Genomic DNA, 20,386 nt, shown 5'->3' on the forward strand with positions numbered 1-20,386 from the left:
CTTTCATCACAATTCCGCACGAGAAAACGATCAAGCTCTCTCTCTGCATTCATTTCCCGGACCTATTGGCACGTTTCTGGGGTTTTCCAATGACAAGGTTTGCAGCCGAGACGACAACACCACTTGTTCGTGCCTTCTCGCTGGATACGCGAATCCCGCCTTCGTTCCAGATTTTGCCACGATCTGAGGCAACCCCGAGCGATTTGCTGCTCAACACCCCTTGCGACCATGGAAAGAACCCCATGTTTCTATGCCCCGCGAGGAGTTCGACCTCGTGGCCAGAGTCAGGACCGACCACGAAGCCCAGCACCCAACCCGAAACCAGCAACTCCTAAAAGCTCAAAGAAGCAGCTACCAGCTATATTCCCAAGGTATGTAGATGTCGCTGTTTCCGAGTCGAGATCTAGCGCAGTCACTGATAGATACCCTGGCAGCTTTCCTCTCGTGTTTCCTTTCCCTCTCGACTGTTACCTTGGTCGTCGACGGAAAGTATCCTAGTGAGGACCCTTTGAACCGCCGTTAGCCATCATGGCGCCTTCCAGCGGGGCTCGCCATTCTCAAATGTGGAAGCTACTCGCCGTCAAGGTACTTTTTTTTCTTCTTTTTAGAGAAAGATCTTCCAGGCTGCGGCTGACACTATAAAGTTGCCAACACACGTTTCTTCTGGACTTCGCTCGCCAACATCCGTTCTCTCAAACCCGTCTACTTCGATTTGATCACTCTTAAACTATGAGTTTTGAATTTATTGAACGTTGGCTGGAAGATTGCCCGCTTGTGTTCAACATGGACGAAATTTCACAAGTGCCAAACACCCCAGAAGATCGTGGAGGTCGCCGGAGACCGTCTTCATCATCAGAGCCCAACCCCAAGAGGCTGCGTGTTTTCGACGACGTTCAAGCTGACGGTTCTCCCCAACCAACCTCGACCTCCAGCCCAAAAATCAATCCAAACATGCTTTCACCTTCCTTCAGCACTTCCACCAAGATCCATATGACTTCGGCGCCGTCCCCAGCGTCTGGGACTTCACGCAAGCAGAGGATCGTCGTCGCACGATTTGAGAAGCGGGTCACCTACGCAGACCAAGCGATGGGACCATGGACCAGTCTCCCTCACGACATTGAGACCCTATGGCGCCCGCTCAGAAAAGTTGCAGAGTTCAAAAGCGGTATTTACCCGATGTCCATGAAGCATCAAATTCTCTCATCTGAGGCGGAAACCCCGGACTCCTACTTTCAGCCGCCATCAGATCGCCAGACACCGGTCGACCAGCAAGAACTGGAGACTATACTGAGGTTGTCCGAGTCGTGCCGCAACCATTCGTGTACTAAGGCATCGTGGAATAGGGAGGTCCACTATCCCGTTCTTCGAGCAGCGGTAGACTGGCATAATCCCGACGCCAGAGTGGGGGTCGAGATTCTCATCGACTCGAGGCTCGAGGACGCATTCCAGCCGAGGACCCAGCCGCATGGTCCCTATAAACCTCAAAAAGTCTCCAAGATGGTGGACTACGCTTTCGTGCTGATACCCGACACGGAACTGCGAAAGAGAACGCAGCAAGTCTTAGACCAACAGACTTGGGATCAAGCCACTATCAACCCCGTCTGCTGCGGTCGCATGGTAAACCGTCCTGTTGTGGTACCCATCGAATGCAAATCAGCAGAAGGTGCAGGAGACGGGCACCTCCAGCTAGTGGTTTGGGCATCTGCATGGCACAAGAGATTGACTTTCCTTGCTGGACACAATGTTCCATTGATCACGCTGCCCCTAATTTCTGTCGCCGGAACTGACTGGAACCTATATTTCGCAGAGGACGGAGGAGACAAGCTGGTACGTCGTCTCCTTTCTACTGCCTAAAGTCGTGACTTCTTGCTAACCGAAATTTAACATGACAGATTATCCACGGTCCTCTGAGTATCGGTAGCACTCGTACCACAGCCAGCATTTACATGCTAAGCACATGCCTCGACATCATAACGCAATGGATCGCGTCCGACTTTAGTCGTTGGTTTTCAGATTTCATTGATGCTTGCTAAGTGGGTTGAGTTTTCTGAGTCACGGAGGAAAAAACGAGTGAAGCTTGGTTTTGGGGTTTTGATTATGACGAGTGGCCCTTGAGGTGGCACATGTGCGCTTTCAAGCTTAGGACGTGTTACATACTTAATAAAACGCAGTCTAGAGTGGTGCTTTGTCGGGGCGACTTGTTGTTTATCGTGAAATTGACCATCACTGAAAACCCCACGAAATTACACCTTCGTGCTTCTCCCAGTGAGTGGCATCGTAGATCAAGGAATCGGGCCTCGACCACCTAAGATTATCTTGTACACAAGGAACCGGCAAATTGCATTCATAGAAGCCTCGGGAATACCGTCTCGTAGGCATCTGCTCAACTCGCAGGCCTGCATTGCCCTCGATTTGCAGTCGGAATGGAGCCAGACTGGATGAAGTAGACAATAGTCAGCAACAGTTTGATTGAGTGGCTGATAGCATAAGTGGATCGAGGGACCCTCGGCATTGTCAGACTTGTGAGTCGGGCTTTTAGGATTTCGTCAGAGCAGCTTCTTTGCCGTTGGTCCCAAATTACGTTCATATGTGGCGTGGTGCATCCCATTGTCCCTCGTCAGCAAGAGTAGATCCATCACCGCGTGCGTGCTTGACCACCTCCGTTCGCTTATGAGTCTGTCTCCATCGGTATCCAGGAAATAAATGGCGAGTCTTTTGCCAGATGGCAGAAGTCTGTTCCCATGAGCCACCGGAAGAAAGGGGACTTCCTTCGCCGATGTTCTGCCTCGCCACTTTTGGGGCCCGTGGTGTCTGTAGGGACATTGGCGACGGAGTTCTATTAAATCTACTTAACTCGTTCAAAATAAGAAGGAAGAATGCTTTCATACTAGGATTGGGATTGTGCCAAAATTTTCAATAATTTGCGATGACTTTCCAGGGCCGATGGAACATGTTTCTTGAGCACATTTGACCTAAATGAAGTCACCAGCCAAATACGGCCGAGAGACTTGACTTCGCTGAAATGCCGCTGGCGCAAGAACAAGTAAACGGCCTCCTGGTTGTGGCATTTTGCGTCTGATACCCGTGGCTTCTTTTGCTCTCGGTGCAAGAACAGGTAAACGGCCTGCTGGTTGTGGCATTTTGCGTCTGATACCCGTGGCTTCTTTTGCTCTCGGTACAAAAACAGGTAAACGGCCTGCTGGTTGTGGCTTGTTGTGTCTGATCCCCATGGCTTCTGCCTCGGGGCAATTGAAGAATTCTATAGCAAATGCCGGCCGTGTCAATATGCTTGATTTCCAATTCTCGGAAGACTCGGGAGAGACGAGCATAATGTGTATTTTCTTTCGCCATAGGGTCAACAAGTTGAAGCCCGAGACTGGAGGGCGCAGTCCATGCATCGTTTGCAGATAAGAGTTAAGGTAATCTCCAATGAGGAGATTCCTTCTCGCATCTGCGTATCGGGCATTTGGTTAATAGCATGCCGATTGATGATATTCGTGGTATCTTTGTAATGGTCCCGGCGGTCAAAGTCCTCGTCTCTCCGTCGTCGAAATCAATGTCATTGCCGTTGAGCAGAGAAGTGTACTCGATGTTGCGATTTTCGGTCTTGATTGTGGTTCTTCCGAGTTGGCAAAAAAAACAGTAGTATTTCAGGCCTGATCTGTCCAGATTTTCTCGGATATCTGTGTGTATGCCTCCAGACTCTTGAGTTGAAACAGTATACATGTCGCTTCAACAGTCGTCGAGGACGAATATGCCGCCGGAATCGACACTAGCGCCCGACGAGCTTCTTCTCCGTGGAGTCTAGCTCGTTCTCGGTATCTAGATTGAAGTGGTAATATCTGCTGCTGGTGTACGCAACATCTACCACGCTGGAAACCGACTTGAACCTGATTCCTTTCTCGCCGATAAACCCAGATTTTACATCTCCGAGCCCTTGTGGCATCGACTCCGACGGCACGTGGCGTCGAAAACCTTCAAGGTAGACGTCGACAAGCCTGGACTAGTGGTCCCGGGGTGTAGTAAGAGGACTGGTGGTTCCGGGTTCGAATAAGGGAGAGGAGAGGTGATGACGCTGACGATAATTCGAGCAGCGAAACCTCGTGACATAGCGATCAGTCTTTCGTGGGCCACAGCTGCCGAAACTAATGGGTTTTCTTGAGGCGATTTACCGCTTGAGCGCATGATGGATCCCTAACATGAGGAAGGAGGAGGTTAGTTGATGAAGGGGGATATGAAGTAGACAGCTCGGAGATTCAAGTAGGGTCGGAAACTTAAGGCAGTAACTAGCGACTGAAAGACCTGATAGAAGGAAACCAGGGCGCGCCGCGCGGTGTAATCGTTAGACGGGCGCTTGGCGGTTGCTTGGGATTATCGTAGGCGGTTGATGTAGGTGTCGCTGTTTGCTGGAGACATCACGGCAGACAGAGACGAAAGAAGCACAAGGGTAGCGGCCCTTTGTCGACGAGAGCGCAATCCCAGGTCAAAATTGACCGGTTTTCGAGATAGACTTGAGACAAGGGATCGAAAGATTCCGTCTTGATTGACGGGTCAAGACGTTGACGCGGCTTGGCGGACACTCTTTGAGTAGGTGTAGGAGCGATGATCCGAAGTGCCCTTGCTAGTCGGAACCGGCTATCCGAGGGCTTGCGTCATGATTGCTTCTGTTGAGTGGTTGAGGATCAAGGCCAGCATGTCCGGCTGCTTTGAGAAGCCTAGCGGCCGAAAATAAAGGGGCTATTTGACCTGCAGGGTTCCTGGCCTGATCTTGCGCTGGCACACATATCACGATGTTTTGGAGCTCTCCTTCACAATATACGTGGAGAGCTACGGTGGAAATTTAGAAAAGGGTGACAGCTTGTCATCGGTTCTGATTCTACATAATGCAGGTCTTTGACGCTAGGAAGTCAGCTGGGAAAGGCAGCAGTGTTCCGACCATACCGTTGCCGTTGCTTTTGTCCAGCTTGAAGCTGTAGAAGCCGCTCTTGATGGATACTACATCGGCGACTTTGAAGACAGCCTCGAATCCGATGCCCTTCTCGCCGATATAGCCTGTACGCACATTCTGCTCGTTCTTCTCGTTCTTCGTGCTGCTCCCGATTCTGCAGAGTCGTCCGCGTTCTGGATCAGCTCAAGGTTGAAGTGAGCGTCCTTATTATACAGCTGCTCAGACATAACTGTCAAAGATCCGATGAGTTGGTCAATCTCATAATCATCGCTTTGGTAATTCGCGTGTGCGTCGACCTGCTGTCTCAGTAGCTCCCGTTGCTTCGGGTGTTCTCGTGGCTCAAGCAGCTTCTTAAGCTGGGCGTCGGCTTGTGCTCGATTCTCAGACCGGTCTTCCCATCCAGGAAGGACTGCTGTAGAGACTGCTCCGTCCATCTTCAGCGAGTCATTTGAATGTCTCGGGTTCGATCGGCCATGGGGGTTGGGTCGGAAAGAGTGGCCGTGAGGGAACTTCGGCAAAACACTGGCTAGAGAAGTTGGCGGAGCGGTTTGAGAAGGAAAGATCCTGGAAGAGGGACGTGAGGATTCGGGCAGGTGAAGAAAGAGGAAAAGCTGAGGGCAGGATGGGAAAATGGGAGCCATAGGTCGCCGGCGGGAAGGTGAGGTCGGGAGGATGAGGGTGAGGGTGAGAGTGAGGAAAGCAAAATCGAAAGCAGCCGACGGGAGAGATAGCCAAGGGGAAGTAGGCAGGCGATATCAAAAGGTGAGAAACGCTAACCAGGCTTGCAAGGAAAGAAGTCTTCGACGGCAAGTGCTTGTGGTAGAGCCCGCCTTCCTTCATTGCTAACATAGAAGTGAATAAAAGATTGTTTCTATAGCACAGTGAAAATGGCATCGATCGGAAGCGGTCCTCGACCTACACCACTCCGATCTCACACGTTCTTATTCTCCATCTTCGCCTTCCTCAAATCCTCCTCAATCACCAAACTCGCGAACAAGATAAAACGTAGAATAATTCCAATGCAAATGGTTCCCCCAACAACCTTGATCAATGCAGCAACCACCCAGGCCGTGCCCTTCATGCCCTCCAGCTCCCGAATCTGGGCATCCTTGCTCTCCGCAAGCTTCAAGTACGACTTCAAGTTGTTCTCACACTTCCTCTCAAAGTCGCGCTTGGCTTTCTCATGGTTCCTCTTTGCCTCAGTCTCAAGCTGCTCTTGGAAACGAACATTCCGCTGCTGCCATCGCTCCATGGTTTTGTTGTTCTCCGTCAGCCGCTCGCTCATCTTCTCGTACCGCATCTGCGCGATGCGTCTCTCCGCGTCGGACTCTTCCAGCTTCACGGACAGTCGTCTGTTCGCATTGTCGGCTTTTTGAAGCCTCTCTACCAGGTTTCTGTTTTGGGCCTGGGCGGTGTCAACTTCGTTGCGGAGCTTTTGGATGAGGGTCGAGATGGGGCTGTCAGCCGCCTCGCGGGGTGCTGTTGTTGCGAAAGCTCTGACGGTTGCCGAGGGACCCCAAAGAGGAGGGTGGAAGATTGATGCAGGGAGGCGAGTAACGACTAGGCCGCTCTGTTCGCGCAATCGAGATGTAAGAGGGCTTCTGGCCATGAGGCTGAAGAGCCTACAGGCGATGCCGTAGGATTGCACCGACATGGTTTCTGGTTTTTTTCGATATAGGACGGTTCTTCGATGGAGTTGAAAATGAAAGAGGATTTGGAAACCAAAAACTTCAGGTTATTTGTAAATCCACTGCGAAGTCAAAAGTTGGCGCCAGAAAACAAGCTTGATGTCCAACATGGATGGATACTTCACACCTTTCATGGTTATGGATGGCACCAACGGGGCAAACTGCACAGCTCCAACGATTTCAGAGATCCAACGCCTTGTCTCGAATTGGATTTTATCCTCGTAATGATCAACTAAAACTTGCAGTGGTAGATATCTCACGACTTTTGAATCAACACAAAACAACGCGCCACCAGACTTCATCACGTTCTGAAGTCAAGACCCGCCAACCACACAAAATCACCCACTCTCAGATCAAAACAAACCCTCAAAATGCTTCGGTTCGTCGCCGAAATCAGGGGCTCTGGGCACAAGATTTCTACTCCCAAGTTTCTCTTGCGCCAGGCCACTTACTTTCACACAACTCCTGCGCCTCAACCTCAGCCCAGGCACCACAAACCTGGACAGAATTCCGCGAAGTCCAACTTAAAAACAGACAGAAATGTCTTGTACGCCATGAACATCAAACAACGCTGGAGCTGGGGAGCTCTAGACGGCGCCATGTTCGTCGTGGGCTTATTCGGAGGTTACCACCTGACGACATTCTGCCTCGAGAAGATCATCAAAAACGGCCAGCCACGAAACAACCGTGAATCGGGTTACCCTTGTATGGGAGAGGCGATGAAGGAGGACAAGAGCAACAAAAAATCGAACGCGAGTGCCTGCGGACGGAATACTGACTCCTCCGGCCTTTGCCGATCGGGATGCCAGGGAGAGTCGTGTTTTGGCTCGGCCTACCCTCACGGTGTCAACAGGTGGATCTAGGCGCTCTATGATGGAGAGTTTCGGAAGAACGGAGACGACCGGAGGCGTGGGACGCCTTTGGCATAGGTCCATCCGCTGCGAATAATACAGAAACTTTCTGGTGTGTTGTCTCCGATATTTCCCTACCATTTGCTCTGCTCGACCTCGAAGGAAAGAAATAAAAACAAGAAACTGTTGCCACCGGACCTCGTATGGTAAGTGACAGAGCTGTGTATCTGGTGAGCTTTACGCTTTCTTCTCACTACCTAAGGCATGATTATGATCTTGAAATTGCCACGGCATTCATCCCCATTCGAGGCACAGTGATTAGAACCACACCAGTATACACCCGGATTAAAGCTCCAAATCGAGAGTCATGTTTCGAAACCTCTTTCGCGGCTCCCAACGCGCCCTCACCGCCCTTGCCCGACCAAGCGCATCGCGCCAAACACCAATGCTCTATCGAGAGGCATTGATCCGGCAATCACAACAAAGTCAACCATTATACGCAGCTTTCAGACTACTCGCTAGCTCCAGAATACATTCCTCCCAAAGCAAAGTCGCTGTGAACAATGATACCGACGTCAACGGGGGGGACGAATTCAACGACAAGAGCGACAACACCACCCAAAGAGGCATCATTTGCCGCGTAGCAGCAAGACCTGAACGAAAGAAGCATCTACGCGAGATAATGAAGGCATTGCGCGAGATAAGCGAGAAGCTGGATAAAATCAAGATGGATTTGGAAATAATTCGGAAGCAGAAGAGATACAGGTTCTGGACGCTGGCCTTGGCGATCATTGTCATGGGTTTCGTCGGTGCGATGTCAGGCCCCAAAAAGCCCAACAAGCAGGAGAATGAGACGGCGGAAGAGATCACACCAGACAACAGCCCTACATCAAAGACAGATCCAGATATCGTTTCGTGAGCGGCCCTTAGGCTACCTCTGGAGACAAGGACATGTATAGAACTAGGAACAGTAGCACTTTTCAGCCCCTCTTAGACGCAGCTTGTAATATTGAGCGTATTCCACTCATCCATCTACACGCAGAAAACAAAACAAATCAGGGTGCTTCAATACTTGCTGCTCGAAAAGGGGGGGCCTAAGAAAACGCAAGGTTCCTGTTTTCTCTGACGGTCAGGTGTGAGTAACCACAATGTCCCAATTACTCACTCAAAAGAACCCCTATTTTTCCCGTGCTAGAAAACTCTTCCCGCAGACTCATTCATACTCAACTGTCGTGTCTGATTATCGTCCCTACCTATTGTCGTCTTCGACATTCCACCGAAACAATGTTTCAATGTCTACTTCGCGGCTCCCAGAGAGCCATAACCAGAAACCTTGTCAGCCGCCCCTTGGCCCAGTTGCCACGCCCAGTTACCACCTCATCCAATGCGTTCCAAATCCTCACCAGGCACCAACCATTCTCTTCCAGACCACGCAATGCATCGCCATCCCACAACCCGCCTAATACGAAAGAACCCACCCTGCAAATCACCAGGAAAACCTACGCCGTGCACCGTGTCAACACGACCGCAAACAGAGGACAAGTCGGTATTCCGAGACGGCGGCCATTTAGACTCGACATCGCAGGACGACTTGACGACATGTTCAGAGACTTGCAGGATCGCGAGTTTCGCAAATTATTACTGGGGTTTATTCTGGTCAATGTCATAATCTGGAAATTGACTCCTGTTCCGTTCCATCCTCGGCGGAAGCCGGATGAGGAGGATGAGGAGTCGGGTACGCCGGACGAGAAGTCGGATACGAAAGGTAGCAGGACCTCATTGAAATTTAGAAACTTCTTTTGGGCCAATTGACGAGGAGGCATGTACTACTAGGTTAACAGCAACACCATTCAACTCATCCCAGGCGCCATATATGATAGTAAGAACGTACTCTGCTCATTTATATCTACAAAAACTGTTAGTTTTTTTTTTTTCTTCTTGTTTGTTTTTTTAAAAAAAAAATAAGTAACTATTACATTTCGTGCTCACAAAGAACGTCGCAAGGTTCTACTCCTGTTTTCTCCGATTGCCAGATGTGAGCAACCTCGATGTCCCAACCAGATATATAACAACCTCATCATCAACCTCTGAACGCAAAGTATGACATCCAAACCACAACATCACAGATCATAAGAAAAAAACAACCATATCCCACCGCAACAATGTTTTCAAGTCTGTTCCGCGGTTCCCGGCAAGCCATCACCAAAACCATCACCAGCCGGGCTTCCATCTACAAACCTCAAATCCAATCCCACACCCCCACCCTCAACTCATCAACCGCCTTCCAATCCCTCCTCAGACGACAAAACTTCTCCTCCGAAGCACCCAACACATCCCGCGAGCGGCTCGGCAATAAAGACGCCCTAGAAGCCACAAAAAAGGCCTACGAAGCGCCCCGCCTTGCCCTTCAAAGAGAAACCCAGAGAAAGCTGGACCTAGCGAAGGAGCAGTTCCAAAAAGACATTGAGAGACACCGGACGGAGCTCGGCTACACCACGCCGGGACGGGACACAACCGAGTCCGTCCTGGATTTCATCCGCCGCAAACCCTTGCGCGCAGTCGATCTGCGCGAGAGCGCGCCGACGTGCGAGTGGTACGTCCAGAAACTGGAAGAGGCCGCCGCCTCGGAGAAGAAATGGAGGGCCTGGAAGTGGGAGCAGATTCGTCAAGGTGCTTTCTTTACGGTGATCTTTTTGGTGTTGAACAACGTGGCGGATAGCGTGTTGAACCACTATGGAATCCGTCACGCCCGCTCCCCTCCGGCAAAGACGAGCGAGGTGGACAAGAAGGGCGAGGAGGAGAAATCTGTTCGCGACGTGGAAGTGGCGACAGTCACGACGAAAGAGTGAGTAGCCTGAGCCTCGACTTTGTTCATACATGCCCGATAAGTTGTTCAATAACACGACTCTTGAAGTGGCTTGTCGTGAACGTGCCCGGGTACTCACGAGATAGGGGCGGAGAAGCAAACAGTCAGTTACATATAATTAAAACCACTCTATTCATATCTATCAAATCATCAAATTCCTCTCTCAACCATCGTCCCACAGTCGTCGACTCATAATAATAGGTCTCGCAGGATCCCACGGGCCGTAAATTTCATTCTTGTACTTCTGCAACCCAATCAGCCACCAACTGCACCCTCCCATCGCAATCGCCGCAATGAGCACACTAACAACCATGCCAATACACGCGCTCTTCCACGGCCAGCAGCACCCACCCGCGCCGTTGTGGTCCCCGAGAATAATGCCCACGCCCGCGCCCGCGCCGAGGACCAGAAACACCGTCATGGCGTAGTGGTACCCCCAGCTGCGGTGGCGCGCGTAGCGCCGGAAGACGGGGAACAGGCCAAACACCTCGATGCTGAAGAGCGTCAGACTGAACACCTGGCCGGTGGAGGGCAGCCGGCTGGCGAGGACGGTGGAGGCCATGAGGGCGGCGTTGGTGGACAGCGAGGCGGGGATGTTGACGCGCACGCCGCCCGAGTAGTCGAAGAAGAAGATGTTGATGGCGAGCAGCCAGAAGGACATGGCCCAGATGCTGTCGCTGGAGGTGGAGCGCGTGAGCGACTTGAGGATGGGCGAGAGGCCGAGCAGCGTCGAGTAGATGAGGATGGCGCTCTTGATGGTGCCGAAGCGCTGGTGGACGCGGGAGGTGTCGTCGCCGGGCAGCGGGAAGGAGGCGCGGCGCGGCAGCGGCGGGTTGCTGCTGCTCGTCACCACTTCCTGGCTGTGCCGGCGGTACGAGGCGGGCTGGGAGGTGGCCGAGGTGGAGGAGATGAGGGAGCTCGCGGAGGCGGAGTGCGAGTGCCGCGGCAGACGCTCGGCGCTCGCGGAGAGGTTGGTCACGGAGCTCGTGGCCGTGGTGGCCGTGGAGGACTCGTCGACCTGCGACGGCGGACGCCGCGGCATGCTCCCCGTCCTCCGGCTGACCGTCTCCCTCCGCTTCGTAACCACACCCGGCTCGACGACGCCGCTCACGCCACGCTCGACGGCCATGCGCTCCTCGTCGGCCTCCCAGCGCTCCCACAGCAGCCAGCCCAGCAGCGTGGCCAGGCTGCCCCACGAGACGATGGACACGGGCGAGACGCGCTCCTGGAAGATGAGGACGAAGCAGACGATAAACACGATCACCGAGCACACGTGCTGGACGATGACGGTGGAGTCGGCGACCAGGGGCCAGAAGTCGTAGGGCTGCAGGCGCGGGTTGCGCTGCAGGCTCTCGAGGAAGGTGGCCTGGTCGGTGTAGTTGTCCGGGTAGCTCTGCTTGACCCACATGAGCTTCTTCCAGGTGCGCTTGCGGCTGCGGCGGGAGTGGGAGCGGTGCTGGATGCCGTCGGCGAGGGGGTCGATGCTGTTGCGGCCGCCGGCGTTGTGACGGAGGCGGGCGCGGGCGGCGCGGTGGTCTGCGCCGACGCCGGCGTCCGGGAAGGACTGCACGGGGCGGCGGGGAGGGGAGGTCGCTAGGAAGGCATCTTCGGGGGCGAGATGGGATCGGTTCTGGGGCTGGAGGTTCGTCGGGGTGACGCTGGAGCTGGTCGTGGAGGATGCGCCGTTGGTGGTGGTGGTGATGTTGGTGGTGCCGTTGAGGCCGGCGGGGAGGGTGGAGGAGCGGGTTAGGGGCGGAGGGGCATTGTAGTCCGTCGGGGTTGTCGGGGACATTGAGGCGTGTGCCGCCGGACACGGCGTTGGGGAGAAGAGAGACACGAGATCAGTGCGAGCGCTCAATGGCCGTGTGAGTCGGTGATGGGCGGGATTGCTGGCATCGAGGCGTCGGACCCTCTCAGCCTCGCGGTCGCGGATGGAGTGAAGTTGGAGCGAGGGCGCGCAAGGCTGGCCACTGTGGTTAATTGGACAGGTGCTATGCAGCTCACCCAATTAAAAAAAAAAAAGGGAGCGTGCACAGACGGGGAAAGGAGATTGGTGGGGACGGGCCCGAGTCAGGCCAGATTGGCAGGGGTCTCCCGCCCGGGCCACTAACCGCTTTGGGGACCTTTTTGGCTCGCTATTCGGTGGCCGAGAGGAGCGGCACCCGCCGTGCTTCTTGGAAAAGACAGAGCCAATCGTAGAGAACACTGCTCCCGCGTGCAACTCTGCACCTCTCACCTCTGCCAGCAAGCTTAACTTTTGCCCGAGTCGGGAGTCGGGTATTACGGAAACGCACCTAAATCTAGGAATCACGGATGCCTGCCTGCCTGCAACAGATGTATGTGTTGCGTTGTCTCACCCGCCTCGCCCATCTCAACTCTGAACACACGGCTGCTCTGGTTTGACTCGGGATGGGTGTGACGCGCAATTGACGACGATGGAGGTTCGCCCGGGTCCGCGGAATGCCAAAGCTTCGGGAACTTCTTTTTTCGTCCTGTACTGTGTCGAAACCCAAAAAGCTTGCGCGGACGACGCGAAAGTCAATCGATCGTCGTCGTCGTCTTCGTGGTCGTAGTCGTCGTAGTCGTCCCATCTCCATCCTGACTTTCCGGGCAATGCAGGACCAACGTCAACCAATATGGCCGACAACTCAATCTACACTACCTCCCTTTGGTATCCGTAAAGAATCTAAACCCAAGGGAACGCGTCTGCCATCGCGGCCCGCGGCCTCCCCCGGATTCTCAGAGACAACCAATCCAGCCAAACACCACGAACCGCATAACGACGAACCATCCGCCATAATTGATCACGGTGATCATGGTCCACTAGCACAGCCATCGTCGCCCGACTATCGTGTGCTGAGATGTTGCCCATTGGACCCTTAGAACGGAGTTCCACCCCGCCACTTTAGATTTCGCGATGTCAGCACCCTTCGCTTGGCCCAAAGAGGGCACCGGCATCACCGTTCCCGCCATGCGCCCTAGAGGGTCCGCGGAATACGAACGACTTCCAGAAGCAATCATCGCAGCTGCTCTGGGGCCCGAATATCTGTTTTAATCTGTAAATGAAGAACAAGAAGACCGGCCCCGCAGTAGCTCAAAGCTTGTTTACGGCTGCTCCCTGGGGGCCTGGCCTGGACTCCCTCTTCTTTCCCATATTGCGGAATACGCTACACGGCATCCCACTGGCTTTTCATACAACGCCGTGCTGCGCATTGCGTTCGCGGGAAATTTCACCAACCCAACCCCCCTCCCTTGACACTTTGCGCAGCAGCACACAACGGTCAAGGGAACACCGCCTCCGCCTCCGCGCCGTAAAGTAGGTACACCACACCCAACCCAACCGGCTGCCTGGTCGCGTGCTCGTCTACCATTCCCAGCTCTGCCTAGCACGCCCTCTTAGCACCTACCGCTCCTCTGGGCCCGCCGCGTTGACGAGGGAGTCGATGACAAGGTCGGCCGGTCCAGACCTCTCTTGCGCCGCCCTACAGGGACTAAGCCGGAAGAAGAACGCTGCAGCCTGCAGCAGCCCGCGGGGCCAGCAGTCTCTCTGTGTTTTTCTCTGCCCTGGATGGGACTGCTTATTTTGGAACTTTCGCGGGCCAGCCGGAAAGCCCTCGACGGATAAACTAGCAGCGATGCTGTGGTTGCGGTGGTTGTGAGCTGCCATTGACCCTCCTCTGCAGGAAAGGGCCCGAGTTACTGACGTTTCGGGCGGGTTGCTGGTGCGAATAGCCTCAACCACATCTCAGCTCATCTTTTTTGTGGAGTTTGCCTGCCAATCGTCGATCCCCTATTTTCCTTTCGCTGTCTCTTTCTCCAGGCACAAGGCAACATGACATCAACGAAAGAAAGCGAGGGATCTGCGACGACGGAGGATGGAGTCGGCTCGACCTCCCTTGCCTCAAGTTTTGACCTGAAGCAGGTATTACCGGACATGCTTGGCAAAGGGTAGGCAAAGCATGCCATTCGGATTTTTTTCGTATCATTGGGAGAGGGGAGTTTCATTCCCACGGTCGCGAAGTGGCATTTTCAATGGGCCGACATGGGCATGCACGCGGGTGGAAAAGCTCGTTTGAAGCTGCTTGAAACCGTTTTGACGTTCAGACAACCTCACGTCGGGGCAAGAAGAAGCGGGCTCTGCTGTTTCTGCCGGGGTGGGGCCCTCGGCTGCGATGGAACGAAACTGTCACAGACTTGCAGGAAAAAGGGTCAAGGCCAGGCTCCAGTTGCCATGGACGGGAATGACCATGGATATTCTTCCTTCTTTGTCCATCGTCAGTGGTCAATCGTCCATCGTCAATGGTCAATGCGAGCGAGGTTTCCTCTGGCTCAATGCTCGGCGATTGCTTGTCATGTCGATCATGAAGGGGGTCGTTCAGACGCTGCGATGGAAGATGGATTATGGATTCACGTCTGAAGTCGGCGGGGCCAAGCCTCGGACATTACATGAGGAGAGCACGGAGGAAAGAGAGCGAGAGACACTCCAAATGCCTCACAAAATGGCGCGCAACCAGGAACCCACAAGATGTTTGTCGCCGGGGACATATCTGGGCTGTATCCGTCGGAATGTCCCGTGTCTTGAGCCCGTCTGAAGCAAGCAACCGCCGCCGTCGAACGCAGTCAGTCGTCCTGGACACCAACCGTCGATTTGTGTGTTGCCCGTCACTGATCAGTGGATCCTTGGCGTCGATCCATTGCTTGGATGCAGCAGTTTTGTCTTTGGCGCCGGCTCGCACCAGGAGGTGGGAAAAAGGGGCCGCCGCCATCGAGCAAGTCTGCATGGTGTCATTGATAGGTGCCTTCGGCATATTGAGAGAGGGACCTTTTGTTTGAAGGCCAAAAATGCAGCTGTGACATGCTCTAATGACGCCGTCGAGTTGCATCGGCCAGCGGCGATCGATCTGTTGCTTACGGGCAGCGTGTAAGCTGAGGCAGCTGAAGAAGCCATGCGCTGTCAAATTTCTGCCCTCTTCCCCGTTTGTTGAGGTCGTGTCTTGTCTTGGCACGCTGATTGACTGATCTTCTTGCTTCCCCCGCAAGTGAGCGGCGCTGCCTGTTTGCATTGAGTCGGGCGCAGCTGGCGCGCAATTTCCCTCTGTACGAGGCCACGGGGACAACGGCGCCAAGCATCGTGAGGGAGCTGGGCTTGGGCTGGCTGAAGTGGGCTGGATGGGTCGTGACTAAGCATCCCGGACGGGAAAGGGGACACTAGAAGGGTAGCTGTTAAATTGACCGTGTCGTTTTATTATTTTGCCCGCGCTAGCTATATATAGCAGTAAAATAAGTTAATATAGCTACTCTATAGAATCCCTACTAAATTACTATATATTTTAATTTAAGAGTATAATTAGCTTTTAACTAAAAGTTTAAAACTTTAAGATTTACTTAGTTAAATCCCTACTTTCTAATTAGTTTAAATTAGCTAGAGTTTTACTAAGTTATTAAATAGTTTAAAAACTCCTTAAATTTAAGTAATTTAAAGCTTAATAGTTAGTTTTTTAGATTTTAATTAAAAAGCTATTATATTATATAACTTTTAATAAATAAAAAAGAGTATATTAATAATTACTTATAGCTATTTTTAAATCTATAATTTTAATAGTAATAATAACTATATTTATCTTAATAGCTAAGTTAATAATAATAATTATAATATTAATAGTATTAAAAAAATAAGCTATTATAATAATAATAATAATTTTAGTTAAAAGAGTAAAGATTACTACTATAATATAATAAATACTTATTAATACTAAAAATCCTCTATTTATTAAGTTAGTAATATTACTTCTTATTACTATATTTTTATAACTTTAAATTATTATTATTAACTAAAGGTTTAATAGTTAATAAGAGCTTTAATAAAAGTAATAAAAGTAATTATAATACTATATAGCTTAGTAATCTTACTTATAGTTTATTATTATTTATAATATATACTTCTATTACTATTTCTATTTATTTAACTTAATATTAATATTATTAAAGTTTATAATAAAAATACTCTTAAAATATATATTTATAAAGTTTTAAAAGTTTCTTATTATTCCTATATAGAAGGTATATATTATATATTAGTTAAGTTAATAATAAGAGCTTTATTATTAGAAAATTTATTAGTTTAAGGAATATAATAAAGGTATTATATATTATAAAGGATAATATTAAGGTTAAGTTTAAAAATAAGCTATTTAATCCTAATTAATTTAAGTTATAAAAGTTAATAAAAAGTTAATAACTAATAGATTTAAGTATTTATATCTTTTTAATTAAAGCGCTAATAGTTATTAATATTTTTTAGTTATAAAACTTTATTATTATTAAGTTATAGTTATTTAAAAAAAGTATAATAATAAAGTAGATCTTATTACTTTATAAGTATATTAGTATAAATAAGTAAGATATATTACTATAAGAAAACCTCTTTTATTATATTAAACTAAAAATATAAAAGATTAAAAGCTTTAAATAATATATATAGAATAAAGTTATTAATAATCTTATACTTTTTTTTAGTAAAATATTTTTTATATATTTTATTACTAAAGTAAGTTTTATAGTATTCCTATTTTTTAATAACTATTTTAAAAATCTTAAAATATAAGATATAGAAATTAGTAAAATAATAAATAAAATAGAACTTTAATTTATAATAGCTACCTTTAGTAAATAATATTATTTTATAGCTATAATTTTAAAAATAATAAATTAAATAATTAATAAACTTTTTAAGATATAAGATATATATAGTTCTAAAGTATAAAATAATAGCTATAAAAGTTAATATAATTTATATATTTAGAGACTATATATACTTTTTTAATTATAAAACTATTATTTAAAGTACTTTTAAGCTTTTTTATATATTTTATATATTAATAAGTAAATATAAATATACTATATCTCTATAATACTATTAAAGTTATAGTTATATTTCTTTTTAATAAAGAGGTTATAAAATTAAAAATTTATACTTTCTATATATATAGTTTTTTTATAAATAATATATATAGTATTTTTATAACTCTAAGTATAGATTAGCGCTTTATTAATAATATTATTACTATTAAATATAGTAGTAGCTTCTTTATTACCTTTAAGTATTTATAAATTTTATTATTTTTTCTTTATATTAAAGTTAATATTTTTAAGTATATATTATATATAAAGCTATTATTTTAAATAAGAAAAAACTTTTTTAATAATATACTTTAATTTAGTATTAAAATTAGTAATAATAATATCTAAATTAAAAATATAATTCTTAATAAATAACTTTTATAGCTATAGAAACACTTATTAGAAAAAATTAATAGTTTTAGCTAAAATAAAGTAAAAAGTAGTATTAAATATAGTATTAATAGTAATAAAACTTATAATTTAAAATAATAATATCTAAAAATAATTAACTTATTATTTATTAGTAAAAACTAAAATAATAATAAACTAAAGTAGTAATAAAAATAGATAAGTAGTAAAAGTAATATATTACTTATTTTATAAGTATTATCTATTATTAATAACTTTAGATTTCTCTTTAGTATATCTAAATAGAGTTTATATATCTAAAAAACACTATTAATTTTATTATTATTACTATACTAAACTATATAGTAAGCTATATTATCTCTTTTAATTAATATATTTAAAAAAAAGCTAAATTAATATTAATAAGCTATATTTATCCTTATAGAAGTAATATTAATAGTTATAAATATTTTATAAACTAAATTTATAGCTTTCTTATTATAAAAATCTAATTATTATATATAATATTAAGTTATTAATAATAAAGAGCTCTTTAATATATTTATATAAAGTTTTTTTTAGTAGCTTTTTAGAAATTTTAATAATAAACTTAACTTTATTAATAGTAAGTTTTTAGAAAATAAAGATTATATTAAACTAATTTTAAATAATAAGATTATAATTATAATACTTAAAACTATTAATAATTTCTTATACTTATATCTCTATAGTAATAATATATTAAATCTTACTTTTAAAATAGTAGTTATACTACTTAATATATATTTTTTACTTTATTATAATTAATATATACTTATTAGTATAATTATAATAAATATTATATTAATTTCTACTATTATTCACTCTTCTTTTATATAGTATAATACTTTTAGAGTAATACTAAATATAAATATATAGCTAATACTTCTTAAAAATAGGAGCTTAGATCTAGATATTAAATATTATAACTATTTTAAAAAAATATAGAATATATAAGAAAATTAATAATTTAATATATTTAGAAGATAAATAATATAATAAAAACCTCTAATAAGCTTAATTTTATTTCTAAATAAAGGTATATATATTAGTAGGGGTTTTTTTAGCTAAGTTAATAGAATTAATAATAGGATATTATAGCTTAAGAGGGTAGTACTTAGAGGGGTGGATTAACTGTAGTAGCAGTAGTGCGGCTTCTTAACTAGGCTAGCGTGGGCAAAATAACAAAACGATATAGTTAATTTAACAGCTACCCACTAGAAGAGGGGAGGGTCGTCGCCTAGCTTCAGCTCTAGGGACTGATATTCCACATGGCACCCAACGAGAATACAACACGGTCAGAAAGTCCAATGGAACGCTAACACGGACAGCAACCGCGAGAGCAACACCAATGGATAAGCACCGGGCAGGGAGCCTGGTTTCTCTGTGTGTGTGTGTGTCTCTCCCTCGTCTGTCCAAATGCGCCCTAATATGGCGTATTTTGTTAGAGCCAGAGGCGGGCTGCCGCGTGCCGTGCGCAATTCTACGGCGTCCACATGGGACATGGACAGGCACGGTAATCGACCATTATCGTGGCTGGGAGAGCGCCCGTGCCGGAGGGCCTCTTCTGAGTGGGCTTCTTAATCAATGAATGGGTCCTCTCTCGCTGTGTTTTTTCCTCGTTTTTTTCTCCGATGCCAACGGCCTGGACGCGGCGATATTGTGTGCTCTGCTTCGGCTGGCAGTCAGTCACGGGGCAATGGCAATGACTTTTGTTCATTTACACAGAGGGGACTCGCCCGATGGGCTGATGCTTGCAAGCGAGCCTCTCACACAGGGCACCTCCCCACGTGCTCCCGCTCGCACATGTGGACGGGCGGAAATGGGGAAATGAAAGATGGGGAGGAGCAGGCGAGCGAAGGCACCGCAGAGGAGAGGCCAAGCTGGTGTGAGGGAACACTTGGGAAAGCTTGATTTTGCTGGATCCTGTGGGAAAGGGGAGCTGTGGTACTGGGCGTTTTCGTGGCTGGCTGTCGTGCTCCTGGGGTGCTGCATGACTTGGTGCTGCTGCTGTTGTGGCATTCGATGGGTTTCCTGCTTTGGAATTGAGTTGATCCTCTGAGTTGTGCAAGGCATACTTTTTTACTCGAGTTTAATCATCGGGCCACATCTTCCCTGTCTGCCTTTGTTCCTCACGATCCGTCGTCTTCCATCATCGTCATCATACGTGATAGTCTTTAATCAGAAAGCATCAGCTTGAATACCTGCACCTCGAGAGCCAAGAGCTCACCACCACATTGATCCATCACCTCTACATAGTACGCAGCACTAGCGAGAATCCCCAGAGGTGGACAGGCACATCCACGAATCACAATGGCGAATGAGACAATGTGCTGTCCGAATGGGGTCATCAGCTAGCCCTGCATCTGCAGACTGCAAGCCGCCCCAGAGAAGGATAGACAGACCTGCCTGCCGTCTCTCTCACACAGGTCTGGTCTGTCTTGCGAGAGAGAGCTGTGTTGTTGCTTTTCCATGCCTCTTTCTCTCTCGTTTCCGCGTCTCGTGCATGACCAAACAGAACGCCATATTATTTGGCATTTGCTTCTTTTCCTGTTCCCCGCCGGCAGCACGCCGCACTCCTTGTCGATTCAGAGCCGAGGAATACCTGTAATTAGCTGAAGCAGCGGAGCCAAAAGCTTGACCATCCCGTTCGGTCTTACCTAAGGCCCTGCCCTGCAAGCCACCCCCATCCCAAGCAGCACATCGCTGGCCCACATCCATCCATCCTCCCACCTTGAACCTCACC

General features: G+C 47.5%; 4 protein-coding genes across 4 annotated transcripts; 2 read left to right on the forward strand and 2 right to left on the reverse strand.

The window, feature by feature from the left end:
- Window positions 1-5,879: 5,879 nt before the first annotated feature.
- Window positions 5,880-6,602, reverse strand: CGCS363_v012259 (uncharacterized protein; the record flags this gene model as incomplete). The annotated part of the gene is made up of 1 exon (XM_036644108.1): window positions 5,880-6,602. One exon carries the CDS (start codon window positions 6,600-6,602, stop codon window positions 5,880-5,882), a length of 723 nt encoding a protein of 240 aa, XP_036490728.1.
- Window positions 6,603-7,854: 1,252 nt separating this feature from the next.
- CGCS363_v012260 (uncharacterized protein) lies at window positions 7,855-8,406 on the forward strand (the record flags this gene model as incomplete). The annotated part of the gene is made up of 1 exon (XM_036644109.1): window positions 7,855-8,406. The coding sequence occupies one exon, from the start codon at window positions 7,855-7,857 to the stop codon at window positions 8,404-8,406; it is 552 nt and encodes a 183-aa protein (XP_036490665.1).
- Window positions 8,407-9,649: 1,243 nt separating this feature from the next.
- CGCS363_v012261 (uncharacterized protein) lies at window positions 9,650-10,336 on the forward strand (the record flags this gene model as incomplete). Its single annotated transcript, XM_036644110.1, has 1 exon — window positions 9,650-10,336. The coding sequence occupies one exon, from the start codon at window positions 9,650-9,652 to the stop codon at window positions 10,334-10,336; it is 687 nt and encodes a 228-aa protein (XP_036490664.1).
- Window positions 10,337-10,516: 180 nt separating this feature from the next.
- Window positions 10,517-12,145, reverse strand: gpi2 (Phosphatidylinositol N-acetylglucosaminyltransferase GPI2 subunit; the record flags this gene model as incomplete). Its single annotated transcript, XM_036644111.1, has 1 exon — window positions 10,517-12,145. One exon carries the CDS (start codon window positions 12,143-12,145, stop codon window positions 10,517-10,519), a length of 1,629 nt encoding a protein of 542 aa, XP_036490667.1.
- Between the last annotated feature and the right edge of the window lie 8,241 nt (window positions 12,146-20,386).

This window comes from Colletotrichum siamense (assembly GCF_013390195.1).
Source record: "Colletotrichum siamense strain Cg363 chromosome Unknown KSG_Cg363_contig08, whole genome shotgun sequence".
Lineage (NCBI taxonomy): Eukaryota > Fungi > Ascomycota > Sordariomycetes > Glomerellales > Glomerellaceae > Colletotrichum > Colletotrichum siamense.